We start from the raw sequence: 15136 nt of genomic DNA, 5'->3' as shown, positions 1-15136 counted from the left end.
ATAGTGTGGGACCGCGCCGAGCGTTGCGTATCTTAGTAAGTTGAAAAATATTAGTCGATTAATGTGGTGTTTTAAAACTATTTCTGTCATTTTGTAAAACTATTATTGTATTATTTTTATGGTTGATAAATCCTCTAGATTTTACTATAAAGCTTCTCGTCGTAAGTTGTTGTGATAAAGTTCTAAATAATTTTAAACAATGACTAATGTATTTAAAATTATTTCCCACCGAAAGATATTTCTAAAAGAAAAAGCTATATACAAGCAGCGCCTTGCACACCTATTTATATATTACGTTAGTTGTTTATGTGCACAAGGTGATAAATAAATAAACTAAACCTAGAAGCGGCAGCGTGTCAAGCCAAGTTCAAGCAAACAATCTCGATAGCCAGTGGCGAGTGTAATATTACACGGTTCGCTTGTACTTTATTTTAAAATGCAACATTTTTAAATAATAACATTTGTTCTAATTATCAAAAAAAAAAACAAATAAATAGAGTTTAGTACTCTCTTTAAGTGTACATAATTTAGACTATCCTTAATAATAAAATACTGATAGAAGTTTAATACTTGGTCATAATGTTATTTTGCTCCTTTATATGTATACACATTTCAATTTTGCATGGTACTTGGCACTCATTTAGAACCTAATTTTTCTGCATGGCATTTTTATTTGTGTTGAACTTGATTGCCCTTTTCTAATCTAAATTTATGTTTTTGGTGGGTTAAACAAGAAAAATTCATTAATGATTCGAACGATTATTATAATACTTTATAGTGGAAGTAGCTAATCAAGCACCACGAGGTCTTCACCTTTCAGCTGACGTAGGTCCACACAGCATACGGCAGATTCGGGATGTTCCTGCACAGAATCGAGCGATAGCCTTGACGTCACCCACCGGGTTTTTTTTTCCGCGGTAAGAAAAGTGGGAAGGAGTCGCCTCGCTTCCCAAGTGCCGCTCGATACGTTCTGGGCATCTGGAGCCACGTGAAGACTCCCGGCTACCGTAGGCGTGGGCCTATACGGACGGTGGATAGCTTACCGCCCGACTAGCACAAGGTTTCTTTCAGACGCGATCGAATTCCTCGCACATCTTAAAGAAATGTCAGTGAAGCTCAAGCCCAGATGGGCCCTCCTTGGGGCCAACGTCTGTCGAAAAGATAACTGTGGCCCTGATACGCAAAGGGCAAATAAGGATCATGGATTTAGACAATTATGAAAGTCTGACACTGCCTTCCGCTCAACGCGTCCATCCGAATGATCGGTTAAACTGGCTTTTGATAAAGCTTGCTATTGTTAATGTTTTATAATTCCTTATGGATTTTTAGGCTTAATATTTTTTATCTATTTTCAATTTTGCCTAAACTATAGCGGGTGGAGGGAATGGTACTATTCCCTTATTTCATGTTAAAAGGAGTGACCTACTTTCGGTAAAATAAAACCAAGTTTAAAATTCAAATTTTTATTTCCATTCCAAAAGCCAACATACCATTATGCAACCGATTAAATATACGCTAACGAGTCCTTTCTAAGAAAGAAAAAATAATTAAATGCATTTCTATAGCATGTCTAGTTTCTTTCAATCATCTAGTTTAATACTAAATTATAAAAATTAAAAGAAATATGACACACTACGAGGGGCAACGACTGCCTTATTAGGAAGTAATAGAATGTTGGAAGTACTTTCTCTGTGGTTTAAAAATACAAATCATTATTATCCGTCACTTTTGTGAGGTGAAAAACCACAGAGAGAGCGTACTTAACTACATACTAAATTATACATTCGATAAAAGAATGCGCCACACAAGACAGTCATACAAAGGCATTTTACATTGTGTCCTAAAAGGACGCAGCATTTCGAAATTCGAAAGCATTTTAAAATCGTCTATAAAAGCGATTCCATTAAAATATTAACGATCAAAATATTTTTACATAATTTATTGTAATATGGATATGCGATTTCAGAAAATGATGTGTTTTTTTACCATAATATATTGGTGTTCAGTTCAGATCACTCAAAATTCAAAACACTTTTGAGCAATGAGAAGGTATTTTAATATGTAAGAAACAAGAGTACATTCAATTTGGTGTTCTATTGACAATTGATTGATCAAAATATGGTATCGTGGTATTTGTAATAAGATTTTCAAAAATATCTAGGTATGTTTACATATTTAGTATATTTTTATGAAAACAAATTCAGACTGAAAACAGTCTGCCTAAAATTAAAAACAAATATAATACTTATACAAATTCAGAGGCACAAGTAATATATTTAAATAAATACATATATAAAGAGGAGAATAGGTTTTTTATGGCTAAATGTTAAAATAATACAAATTATATTATTATAACAAATACTCGTCAAAACAATAAATTACATATTAATAAAATAAAATATAATTCATTTGTAAATATATTAAATTGTATTGATAACAATCAGAAAATACATCAGGCACATCGTAATGTGGATAGAATAAATAAGAAATAAAATAGAATATTTTTACGAATAAAATTGCTATATTATTAAAATTGATTATAATCCAATATTTGAAATCATGCACAATTAAGCTAAAACACATTTACCGTACTTCAAGGCATCTTAGTTCTAATTACTCTACAGTACGTAATTCACATTTTAATAATGCCTTTATTCAATCTCATTAAAAAAATACTTTATTCATTTATAGTTCCCAAAAACTTCGGTAAATATGTTACAACCTAATCGGTTATACTTGTTATAAATGACACAAGAGAAAATCTACGAATTATGGATATGTATTCAATTAATAATTGTATTCAATTAATTGAAGCAATAAAGGTATCAGTCTTTACTTTTTTCCAGGTAAGGCCACAACTGTAACTCATAAAATGAGGGTTGGTACTTCTATTCCAAATTTAAGAAGAAATAAATCGTTGTCTTTGAGTATTGTGCCCTGTTTTTCACATGACGTATTGATGTAGCTAAACGTGGTTTACTCGTAAACTCTAAAGACTCGAACATGTAGCGTAAGAACTTTCTCTATTGTTGCTCTGTGGCATACTTTGTATTTAGTAAGCTTTTAATTATAAGATATATTAATATACACCCGGTATATAACAATATCATGGAGATATAAACCAGAATAACGCTAGAAATTTTCCCGCTACAATTAAATTTTAGCTTCACCGCCTCATGTCAAAAACAGCGACAAGGTCTTAATTTTTTAAAGTTGATTGTAGAATATCTGTCACACAGCGCATTCTCACCTATTTTTAAGTAACTTATCAAATAATTGTACTAAAATAGGCATGCTTCTACTCTACGTACAAATTAAGAAACGTTTGTCAAATTGTTAGTACATTAATACTAAAATATAGACTAACTAATTTGAACTTCATCTGATACAGATGATTAATATTTTTTTTGGAACACTTTTGTTTGTTTGAACTTTTTTTGCAGTGAGCAATTAAAGATGTCTAATTATGCGAACGGATAAAATTATAATAACACATTAATTAACTTCATTCTGCCTTATAAAGGTTAGTCATTCTAATAGCGATCTCATTTATGTAATTTATCTATAAAATCATCATTTAATATAATCGTATTCATAAAATGGTTCCTACTCCTACGTGTCAATATTTCTTTATCTTCCTCCATACGTTCCTAATGTTAGTAACGTCAATCGAAACCACATTTCTATCATCTTGTCTAGTCAAAATGTTAGTAAAATATTAAAAAAGTTATTGCTTCACGCAATCCTGGCTACCGTCTTGCCGTCTGTCAAAAACGTTTCATTTCCTAGCCGTTTGAATACTTCAATTGGCGAGCACATTCGTGCTAAATACTGGAACCGGTTGATACCGAAGTTCTGGACTTCTGAGCTAATACTAGCTGGTTTTTCCTCAAGTGTGTGAACACTTTTGGTGTAGGTCTCAGACGGGGGGTGGTCCTCGTACATAGCGGAGTTGAGGAGTGAGGGTTTGGGCCAAGGAATTGAGGGCGTCGCAGCAGCGGGGCCTCTCGACCAGCCAGGCGGCCAGCAGCAGCGCCACCAGACACAGCTGGATGGGCAGCGAGGAGCGCAGCACGCGCCACACCCAGCCGCCGCGGGGGATGTAGTCAGGGTCGCCGGAGCCGGTCTTGTTACCGGTGATCACGGTGATCGTGTTGTCCCTACTGCAACAAAAAGGCAAATTTAAATTGTTGATAACTGGTAGTAATTAGGTTTCTTTTTCCGATTAAAAAATAAATAAAAATAAATGTATTTGTTTTGGAGCTTAAATTGTTGTAAAGAGAGTTAAACTTACGTGTCCTCCTCAATCTTCAGATCCGGAATGTTTTGTTCAACGAGTGCCCGACACGACTCTTGAAGAGTGCGTACTTCATTCTCTGTCTGTTCCATACGCTGAAAAATTAAGTTTAAAAATTTAATAAATATATGAAAACTTATTATAAAAGAGAAAAAAAAAGTTATGTATAATTTTATAATTCTTCATTATGTAACTGAAGGATGTGGTGAAATGTGGTCACTACATACCTTAGCTATAGCTCTTTGTGCTGGTGAGTTGGGTGCCAGAGCAGCCTGTAGACGTCTGGCCAGTTCTCTGAGCGCGCTCAGGCGGCGAGCACGTCGGCCCGCGCCCTCACTGTCCCCGTCAGATATACCCGAGTCGGAGAGAGAGTCACATGTCGATCCCCCCTGAAAATTAGGATATAAGTTTAGAGTTTTAATTGGAGAAGAAAACAAAAGTCCACAAACTTGCAGATGAATTGAATGAATTTGAAATCTGATGTACATATAATTCCTTCCAGAGGATTTCATTCATAATTATACTTGAAAGTTCTTTAAACAATTTTCTCAGAAATCTTAACAATATGAAAGAAAACCATTATTATCATTATTACCTTCTTTTTATCCACAAGCGATGCCGCCAGCTGTCTGATCTGGGCTGCCACTTCGTTCTGATCCCCGACAGCTGTTCCGCGATCTCTCAAGGCTTCGAGTGTCGCCAGGTCACCTCTCAGGGCTCCCTGGAGTTCTCGGAGAGCACCCTCCCATTCCGCCCACGCACACACAGCCTTTTCAAGGGAAAGGAGCTCGTTTGAAGTCCTGGAAAGGGATTAACGTCGTTAATGGATATTCTTGACACTATTTATTGCATCTCTTGGGGCCTATTGGATATTAGTCAAGAAATTATCTTCACGTTGAACATTGATTTAAATAAAATCGACGACAGACTCCAGACTTGTTATATTGAGCTGTTGCCCGAAAATGATTCCCACGGGAACATAAAATCCGGATAAAACTATCCTTTGCGTTACCCTTGGTTTTAAACGAAATTTGGTATCCAGACACTAAGTTTCGTTTAAATCCTTTCCGTGGCTTTTTTGCGTGAAAGGGTAACAAACATCCATACATACAAAATTTCGCGTTTGTAATATTAGTAGAGTAGCAGGATTGGCATTCATAATGTGTAAAGTAATAAGTGCTTTAGCACTCGGTCAGTCCTCAGGGTTTTGGACAACAATAACTTGATCAGTGTCATTGGACTCCAGCATGACTAACACACTGACTCACCACCTCACAGTTATCTGCAGTAGCCAGTCTTGTTGCTTTTGACTCATTGTCAACTTTACAACTTGGAATGTGGAGTTAAAAGAGAGAATAAAATAACAAGAAATTTTGTCGCGGTAATCTACAATGGTATAATACAACGGCTATTTGAGGAGGATGCTTATTTAAAACCTCGGTATACGCTTTATCTAAATTGAGATATGCATATGGCAAAAAAGAGGTAAAATCAACACACTGTGTTGCTTAAACTTATCCCTTCCTTTGCATCCCTGACGGAAGTTAGGCCTTGAAAGGAAATTGAACTTAAATTATATTTTTTGTTGTCAAGTTCAGCGGTACATGACATTCCCTATCTTACTACGATATCTCTTAATCGCCAATTTTGTCAGCTTCCCATGACGAACCCTAACTTACCACGAATTTAATCGCCAATTTATTACTGGTCCAAGATCTCACCTCTGGTGTGCGTCATCCCACGCAGACAACAAGGAAGCCAGGTCAGCAGCCAGGCCTCCGTCATCTGACTCCATCTCGCCCAGCGCCCGACGAACTGATACCGTCAGTTTTAATATCGAGACTTTGCATTCAAGGAGGCGAGATAGACGTTCCTGGAAAGAAAAATAAATTATAATAAAACCTTTTTTTCTGGGACTTTTAATGTTTGATTAGATCTGTGGTGGTAGAAGTATACCTACCTTTTAAATGAATTGCGAATTTTATAAAAATATAAATACACGTATTATGAGCACAACAGTTAAAAATTTCCTCTACTTTGTCTTGTGTTTGAAAATTGGGTGGTACGAAAATACAGCTTATGATGTTTTAAACTTTTTGCAGGAATTATGATCACCAGTAGAATAAATGTTTTTAATGTTTAAATAGCAAATATGTCACAGCTGCTCGAGTTATTTTTGGAAGGTTGATGCCTTTTGTTTTCATTGACTTAGCCTTGCTCATGTTTTCAGTTTAAACTACCACTGCAAAACATATAATTTACACAATAATTTTATTTGATTTTTGAATAATTTTGTTCGCATCGAAACATTCTGGAAAGGCAATAGCTTAGCTAAATCAAAAGTCCCATCTTTTTTCCTACCTTTAACTCCTCAATTCTCCTGTGCAGCTGAGCCCTGGTGTGCGGCTGTGGGGCGCAGTCCCCTGGCTCGCAGACATCATCCAGGGTCTCCCGCAGCGCCGCCATCTCCCTACGCAGGCGCCGGGCGCCGCCACGCCTTGTGGCCGCAGCGCGAAGAGCTGACCATCTTGCTGATACCGCTGTAGAAAAGAGGTTTTAATTAGTTTTTTTTTATTTTGGCACTGACGACCGTGACTATGGTATAGTGGTAAAATCAAAAAGTCAAATACATCGCAATAATAGGTGTATTAATGTTCTAAAGGTATTCGCGATGCATATTTTAAGACAAGCACAGTTTTAACTATGCTAGTGGTTTACACGAAACGGAATCGGACATTTTTGGTAAATCGTCAAAGAAATCTAACCACACTTCAGTCGATACACATTTGAAGATCAAATGATTTTTACATAAACTCTTCCTAACTATGTAGTTAAAGTAAATACTATACGAGAAATAAGCGTATTATCGGTATTTTAACTAAATAGCACCTGTAAGCAAGAAAGACGCACAACAGACGCAAAAAAAGTCTTACATGGTTATCATTTTCAAGTAATCGAGACAAATAGACGACACCTACTTAAGCATATGCATTTAAGTATATTGAATTAACTTTTTTATGGTAAAATGGTATCCCACCAAAAACATTAAATGTAAAAAAATGCCAAGTCTCTCGATGCAGTCTTTCCATCGTAAAAAGTTTTGAGATCTCATAGAAGCCAAGTCCTATTCAAAATATTTTGTAGTTATAAATCAACATTTAGTAATTGTATCAATAGTTTTCTTTATATTATAATTATAGTAACTTGGCAATGAGCACAAGAAGAAACAAATAAAACGGCATATTTGTAGGAGTTGAAAGTTACACACACCGCATGCGTAAACATTAATATCACAAAATTAATTTTCTTTTGGTTTATCCGTGTCGTCCCAACCGAATTTCGGCAACGGCAGTCAGTCTTAGTGTACTCTCGATTCATTTACTTTCATAAAGCGATGGCCCGTAAGGTATTCTTAATTATTGTATTGGAGCATGTAGTCGGTAGTGACCATCATGATTCACACATAACAAATAATCTGATCACTGGTCTCGTCAGTAACATTTGCACATAATTCCAGGCATCAAGCAGCTTTTAATTTGTGCCCATTGCCAAGTCACTATAATTATAATATAAAGAAAACTATTGATACAATTACTAAATGTTGATTTATAACTACAAAATATTTTGAATAGGACTTGGCTTCTATGAGATCTCAAAACTTTTTACGATGGAAAGACTGCATCGAGAGACTTGGCATTTTTTTACATTTAATGTTTTTGGTGGGATCTCATTTATTTTTTGTAAGTGTATTTCTTTCTTTTTTTTTAGGTGTCATAATTTCTAGGACTTCAGCTACTGCTTTGCTTAGAACCCATTCTCTATCTCTATCTCTTTTGTTTCTTCTCTGAGACTTCGTTACTTCTAATGTAAACAAGCTTAAACTTATATATATATGCATATATATATCTACTAACTTACAAACTATAGCTAAACTAAACTAAATAACACGTAAAGTTCTCCGAATATCAATTATCACTACAATATTTTTTAGTTTCGAAATGGTTTTTCATAGACAGGTGGCGCTATCAAATGAAAATTATCGAATTATTCTGAAGTACTACTTAGACTGCGCTTTGTAACGAAACCATAGCGCGATTCAGACACGTACAACGCCATCTATCGAGCGCGCATACAATATTTATCGCAATACAATGGAGTTTTAGCTTTATTAATTTAATGAATTATGAATTTTATGTATTAATTTGTATTAATGATAGTCTGTGTATTACATTTATATTATTCTTTTCTATTCTATGTATGTATTCATCCAATTGAATAGGTACTTAAACAACGAACAAAGTTAACAATGCAGTCAAAATCCATACATAATGTTCTTGCCAAACCGCAAATATAAAATTGTTTTCTATGGCATATTATTTTTTAATGTTTTTATAATTTTTCCTTTATATGTGGCTAAGGACCTATCTTGGTGCAAAATTTGAAGTTTCTAAGTCTGTTAGAAGTACCTTAGATTTTTGATGATCTGTCAGTGAGTCAGTGAGTCAGTGAGTCAGTGAGTGACAAAATGGTGTAACTTTGATCGACCGTAACTCCTAAACCATTAATTCAATTGGCATGTAATTTCGAACTTAAGCTTGTTCTAATGCCTACTATTATTCCCCGAAAAGCTAAACTCCTAGCTTTGTCCACGTCGAAGATACAGGGGGGGCGAAACAGCCGCGAATCGCTTCGAGAAAAGATGGTACGGCCGTGCCCGTTTTGCTCGAGACTTGGCAGGGGCACTGCCGTGCCCTCAGATAATGATGTATTTAAACACCTTGAAATGAAATAGACATCTCAATATACCGTTAAAATACTTTGTTTCGTTGTTTACGTGTAGGATGCGCACGCGCATGTAGGTCGGACTGCACGTCCGTGTTGGTATATCAGTTAGTGGGTTAATGCGAGTTGAATGCCAGGTGACGTGCTTTTGTCTGCTTTATTGCTGTTTGTTGGTCATGTTCTAAAAGGACCTATTTGTTTTAATACTAATTTAAATATTCGGACTAGGTGAAATTAAGGACCTTAAAACAACTGTGAGACAGAATGGTTTAATTTTGTTACCTACTGCTCATAAAATATATCTGTAAAGCTCTCATAAAAAAACGGTTATAAAGTTAAATGGATTTGTAATTCTCTAAACATTGTATCAGTTTACCAAAAACTTTATTAGTATTGCCATAACTTTAAGATAACGTCATAAATATTGCCAACGTTTGAAACTCGAGTGTTGCCACCGTTAACTCCTAAAATAAATAAAACATGATACCTATATTAAGCTAAACTGAAAGAGACGACTTCCGAAAATACTTTGAATATGTATTTCAAAAAGAAACATAAAAAGTATTATGTAAACACGTTTATAAGTCACTCATTGTGTTCCCTTAAATAGTGGGAAAATATATTTGGTGAGAACGAAAATATTATACGTGTTAAAAATAAACATACACCGGGAACTCTCAGAGTTAAGTCTACATTAAGAAGTAGCTTGTTTTTAACTAATAAAAGTCATAAGACTGATCAATTTTTAAGTCACTAATTTGTAAAGTTAACATAGACAATTTAGTATTCGGTTCAGTGATCTAAGCAAAGGTATTCCAGATTCTGCCCTTAAAAAAGACAACAGACAATTTTGATAGTTGTCTATTGCCGTTATGCCGTTACTGTTTTATTTGTTGTTTATAGAATAATTCTAAACAAAAGCATGTATGAATAGACAACAAATGTATACTTGGACTTATTTAATGGGTACTAGCGAAACATTAAACCATTCCTTTCTCTAGGAGAACAAATAGCGCAATTCGATGTAATTATAGTTCATGCATTCGTATTGTACACGTAAATACAGGCTTTAAAACAGTAATGCCCAACGTCTAGCACGCCTTTGACAGATAACTAAAATTATTGTTCCAACTTTGAATTGAGTATTTTGTAGTATGACAATGACATTCCTTTTTTTTAATGCATTTCAACAATGACGTATATTACAGTCTTGAGAATAATGCTTTTAGATCCAAAGGGAATAGATGTTTTTTTTTCATCTGTTAGAAGGTGAAATAAAACAACTGAATAGTTGGTTGAATATTGAATTTAGTTAGTCTACAAACTTCGAATAAATGGCTAAAGTGGATTGAAAAATTAACATAAACAACTGTTATATAACCAAACAAGAAGTAGTCAAGGAACTATAAATTACGATATTACACAACTATCATCAAAGAAGTCCAGTTTGAGAGGAAGGGAAACGCATTCGTAAGCGACGATTGCTATCTAGCGGCGGAAATTAGCGATGGCCGAAGATGAGAGGCCTATTTGTAGACATAACTGCAAAACCAGATGTACTTAGCAGGCCTTGTTAAAGATAATTGAGGTGTTCGCGTGGGCGAATATGAATTAGTTATTAGAAAGATGCAAGGATATCTGGAGAAGGCAATTTTATCGACGAGCAATCCAACCGTATCGAGCTAATTTGTACTACAATTATAATTAGCAATAATAAACCTATAAAGTGATTCGGTTTATCTAATAAACATTTCGAAACGAATGTTTGATTGTCGATAGTAAATTATGTTATTATATTTCAAATGCTACTGTAATTGCCTATAAAGCGTGTTATAAAACAAGCCAACGGAAGAATTGAACATAAAGTCCTGTTTTATGTATTCATCGTAACTATCCATAAATCAGAATGTACTCGGACATAGACAAAACTCGAGCGGCGCAAGCGCAGCCGAAATAGCGCCCTAAATGTCACTGGGTCCCTGAACTTGGCTCACGCGCATAATCCTACCAATTTACGAAGTCAATGAACCTGAGACATTTTGCGATGTCTAGACATCTAGACAAGAAGACATCTGTTTTTGTTGCACTTGCTTCTTATGAACTGTTTCGGTGAATTAAGAAAAAAGTGCGAAACGAAGACGAATCGATCTAAAACATTGAGTGATCGGAAATAACTGTAGGTATTCAGAGTTTGACGACCAGAAATTCGCGTGTATTCAACCATTTAGCGTTCAGAAATGTGGACGTTTATTTTTAAACTTATAGTCAAGACTGATGACCTCTTCTGCAAGATGTCTACAATATTCTATGCACACTGACTTAAATAAGACATTTCATACTGGCTGGAATAGATGTAGACAATACACGGTATTAAGTATAAGCTTTATAAAGAATAGCCTTGTTGTAGTACCAAAGTCGCATTTAAAATCAACACAATACTGTAAAATAATTGTCAATTATCAAACAATAGAACAACGAATTTGTAATCGATCAATCGAGACACTTAACTTTGCTCGAGTTGACTCGAGTACTCGATTACGGGTTAGTCACAGCGCAGTCGAGTAAAACGAGGATGTGAAGAAATCGCGACGGATACGATTCGTATATGGAGCAAACAATTTTGCGTTCCGCTAAGAACGGAAGACAATTTGCGAGTGATTCGGCCGTCAGTCAAATTCAACGAGCTATTACAGCTTCCTATGGGGGACTGGACGTAGAGCATCCATGATACAGTCACATACAGCAATAATAGGAAACGATTCTCTTAAACGACTCAAAATACATTTGTGCATCCGTTGCTAGTCGTGTACTTTTTGGGTGAGTATGCGTTCCTTTTTGGCATACCATGGATAGTGTACAACTAAGAAACGTTAAATTTTGGCGAGATCTATGGTGGCGGACGTCGTAACTTAAATTTTCACATTCAAATTGGAGATTTTTAAAGTAATGATGGCGCTATAGCGTCGTTTTCATCGTCATAGCTAAGTTTTTCGCTGAGCTTACATTTTGAGTCCCAGAGCATTGCGTTGCTCTCAAATTCTTAACATTCTAGTGTTCTCGTCTTATTTAGTTATTTTTGAATATCTCAAAATGGCGGCAAACTGTCATAAAGCCCTGCAGACAAATCCTATTACTGGAACAGTCGTTGTTTTCTCCATTATAAATATGAGACCAGATGTTGCTAACGTTTTATCATTTTAGCACTCAGCACAGGAAATGCTAAACCGGTGTTGCATGTTTTAATTTAAATAGATCTAAATAAATCTAGATTTAAATCCAGTCAATCCACAGATTTATTTGCCTAGTTTATTGTGCAATAGTTATTATTCTTTTTTACACTGTCGCTAGCTAAATATAAGGTGAAAACCATTTTTATTGAGTTGTAAAAGCGATGCCGTCATATTATTTAAGTTACGTAATAAAACAAGGTACAATTTTAAAACATTTCATAAGTCTGTTGTTTTTTTAAGAATTTCTTTTATTAAACTTACTGTAACCAACAACTTCGTCAATCTTTTCGGCGAAATTCTTTAAAAGTGGAAAGTATGTATTACAAGGTTGGAACATTTCATTTTACAAGTAAATTATTAATACGAGATATTCTACATAATGTTCGTTTACGAATATTCGCGTCCATATGTGGCACTACCGGTTGCAACAAGACAATCTTCCATCCTCGACTGGTGAAAGCAAACAAATTGTAAATAAGCCATTATGATGCGCCTGCGCACCCATAAAATCGCCGCGGACGGAATAAGAAATCAGTTATTAAGTGCTAAAGACATCGTTAGTGTTCAGACGTGAAAGAAAGAATTTACGTTTAACATTTTCATTATAAACACATTTACGTTAAGGTTACATCAACAAGCTACGTTTCCGTAACTGATTAACGTAATCCCATTATCAGCGTGATAACGATCCGATTTCGATAAATCCGATTACAATAATAAAACAGCACTTGAAACTCACTCGCATTTATCATGTAGAACTAAACAAATAGGATTGATGGGATGAGAGTATTTTAAGTCACTTCACACGGTACCTGGGTACTGTACGTAGCAATCCATTATAGAGCTGTCAACTCGATCATGCGCAGGATTCGACGCAAGGTCGCAGCTGCACGACTGCGCAGTGCGGCGATCAGGCAAACATTGCCAACTCCCCGTCTCAAACCTTGCCACGTCTCTATTGCAACGAACTAACGACGACTCACGGACAAAACACCGACAATAAACTATTTCACCAATTGCAAATATAACTTTGTTTCTAAACAGAATATTATTCAAAATGAACCTATTGAAGAACACAATAAGGTGTCGATTGCTATGTACGAACGCTACACACTTGCAAATAAGGTGTGATTGACGGAAAACTAACGGTAGACAAAGCCAAAGTTATAGATGTAAATGGGTCACAGGAAAAACTGCCTTGAGACCATGATATTCGCATTTGTCCAACTGCATTGGTAATGTTGCACAACGTAAGTACTGCGTAACGAATGCAAGGTGACCCCAGCGGGTGTATTAAGTTTCTTCATAGATCTTAGAGATGCTGTATTCAATATGACTGGAAATTAATGTTCTCAAGCAAACTTGTTGCAAGGTGATCTCTTAGGGAAATTGAATTATGATTTCCATACGCCAACTGCGGTTATGACTGCAGTTTTAAGTAAGAAGTCAACCAAAAATAGAATGAGCTAAAACTTATCACACAACACGAAACAAAGACGGTACTGACCAAACTGGTCATTATAACTGCGAAACGAAAGAGATGGATTAAGCGGCGCAGTGAATCTGATATCATAGGTTATCAAGACAAGGTTGCGACCGCAATGGAACAATTGAAGTCTTAGAAACTCAGCCGATGAAACTATACGGCCTTGTATAGATGATAAAACGACGGAGACAACAAGATACTATACATTAAAATAAATAAAAAATCATGACCTAGAATGGGACAATCTTCGTTAAGTTTATTGAAAAACTCTTTACTGAAATGTAAAAGAACTATAAACCTTTAACTCTGGGATTGTGCAATTATTTCCTGATTGGCAACGGAACACTATCTAGTTAATTAAAAAGAGTTGTCAGCATCACTGCCAGAACAGTTAAAAGAGTTATGAACTAAAATTGGCAACTTGTTGAGTATAAAAAGTGTACAAATAATCGACTGATATAAAAAAAAAAACTAGATTTTTGGAGGAATGTCATGACCAGAAATGCAATCTGAATTTAGAAAACTGCTTCAAAATGATTTTACGCTGATCTTCGTTAAGCCAAACACGTTCGGCATTATTGCATGCATATAATAGAGCCGATTTAAACTTAAAATCAATAAATTTGCATGCATAAAGAACATCATTCTTTAATTCGCTTTTTGAACGAAGTTCAACGGTAAAAACCGGAGTTCAGTTCTTGAAAATGGTAGATATAATCTTTCGCCCACGAAAAGAGAGCGGCGACCTATTTATACTTATCTGGATTTAATTAAGAAGCAAAGCTTCAAGCTTTACACGTGTAGTCGAAAGTTATTAAGATAATATTATGACGATCCAATAATAGTTAATGCACAAGAAAGTAAATTACAAAGCAGTTACGAACGCGGCAAAATCTCGAGTAATTAACTCATTGCTTTCGACCAAATATAGCTAATTAAACCTCTTTACATGTTTGCCAACATTCTGACACGTTATAGCATACCAATTTGTTGACGTTGCCAGCATATTAAACTTTTGTAACCTAAAATAATCACGCCGAAATTTGTTGCGTGAATCAAATCAATGATTATAATGAGTCACGTTTGAATGAAAAGGGAACTGTGACGTATATTGCAATCTATTCCATTATGTAACATTTAATTAAAGTGGCTGTATTGTTTAAAGTAGTCTTAAAGCGGTTACAAAAAGTGAAATTGAGACTTCGAGACGCCATTGTTGCTTCACAGTTCCCTCCATCTTAGTTTGGCCGGCGTGCATTATGCGCGAATTGTCAATTGCGTACTCGCGGCTAATATTAGTCGTCCTTGCTGTATATTGGCATAACAACTGCCAATTTTCGC

At 35.4% G+C, this 15136-nt stretch overlaps 1 protein-coding gene across 3 annotated transcripts in view; it reads right to left on the bottom strand.

The window, feature by feature from the left end:
• Positions 1 to 3164: 3164 nt before the first annotated feature.
• Positions 3165 to 15136, bottom strand: part of LOC113499339 — a 312064-nt gene continuing 300092 nt past the window's right edge. For all 3 annotated transcript variants that reach the window (XM_026879777.1, XM_026879776.1, XM_026879779.1), the window contains 6 exons: positions 6659 to 6837; positions 6019 to 6170; positions 4893 to 5097; positions 4525 to 4686; positions 4295 to 4392; positions 3165 to 4163 (listed from right to left, as the gene is read on the bottom strand). In XM_026879777.1, the coding sequence (XP_026735578.1) occupies positions 3920 to 4163; positions 4295 to 4392; positions 4525 to 4686; positions 4893 to 5097; positions 6019 to 6170; positions 6659 to 6837 (1040 nt within the window). In that variant the 3' untranslated portion in view covers positions 3165 to 3919. The remainder of the gene's footprint in view (positions 4164 to 4294; positions 4393 to 4524; positions 4687 to 4892; positions 5098 to 6018; positions 6171 to 6658; positions 6838 to 15136) is intronic.

This window comes from Trichoplusia ni, chromosome 12 (genome assembly GCF_003590095.1).
Source record: "Trichoplusia ni isolate ovarian cell line Hi5 chromosome 12, tn1, whole genome shotgun sequence".
Lineage (NCBI taxonomy): Eukaryota > Metazoa > Arthropoda > Insecta > Lepidoptera > Noctuidae > Trichoplusia > Trichoplusia ni.
This window is presented reverse-complemented; position numbering and strand designations above follow the sequence as displayed.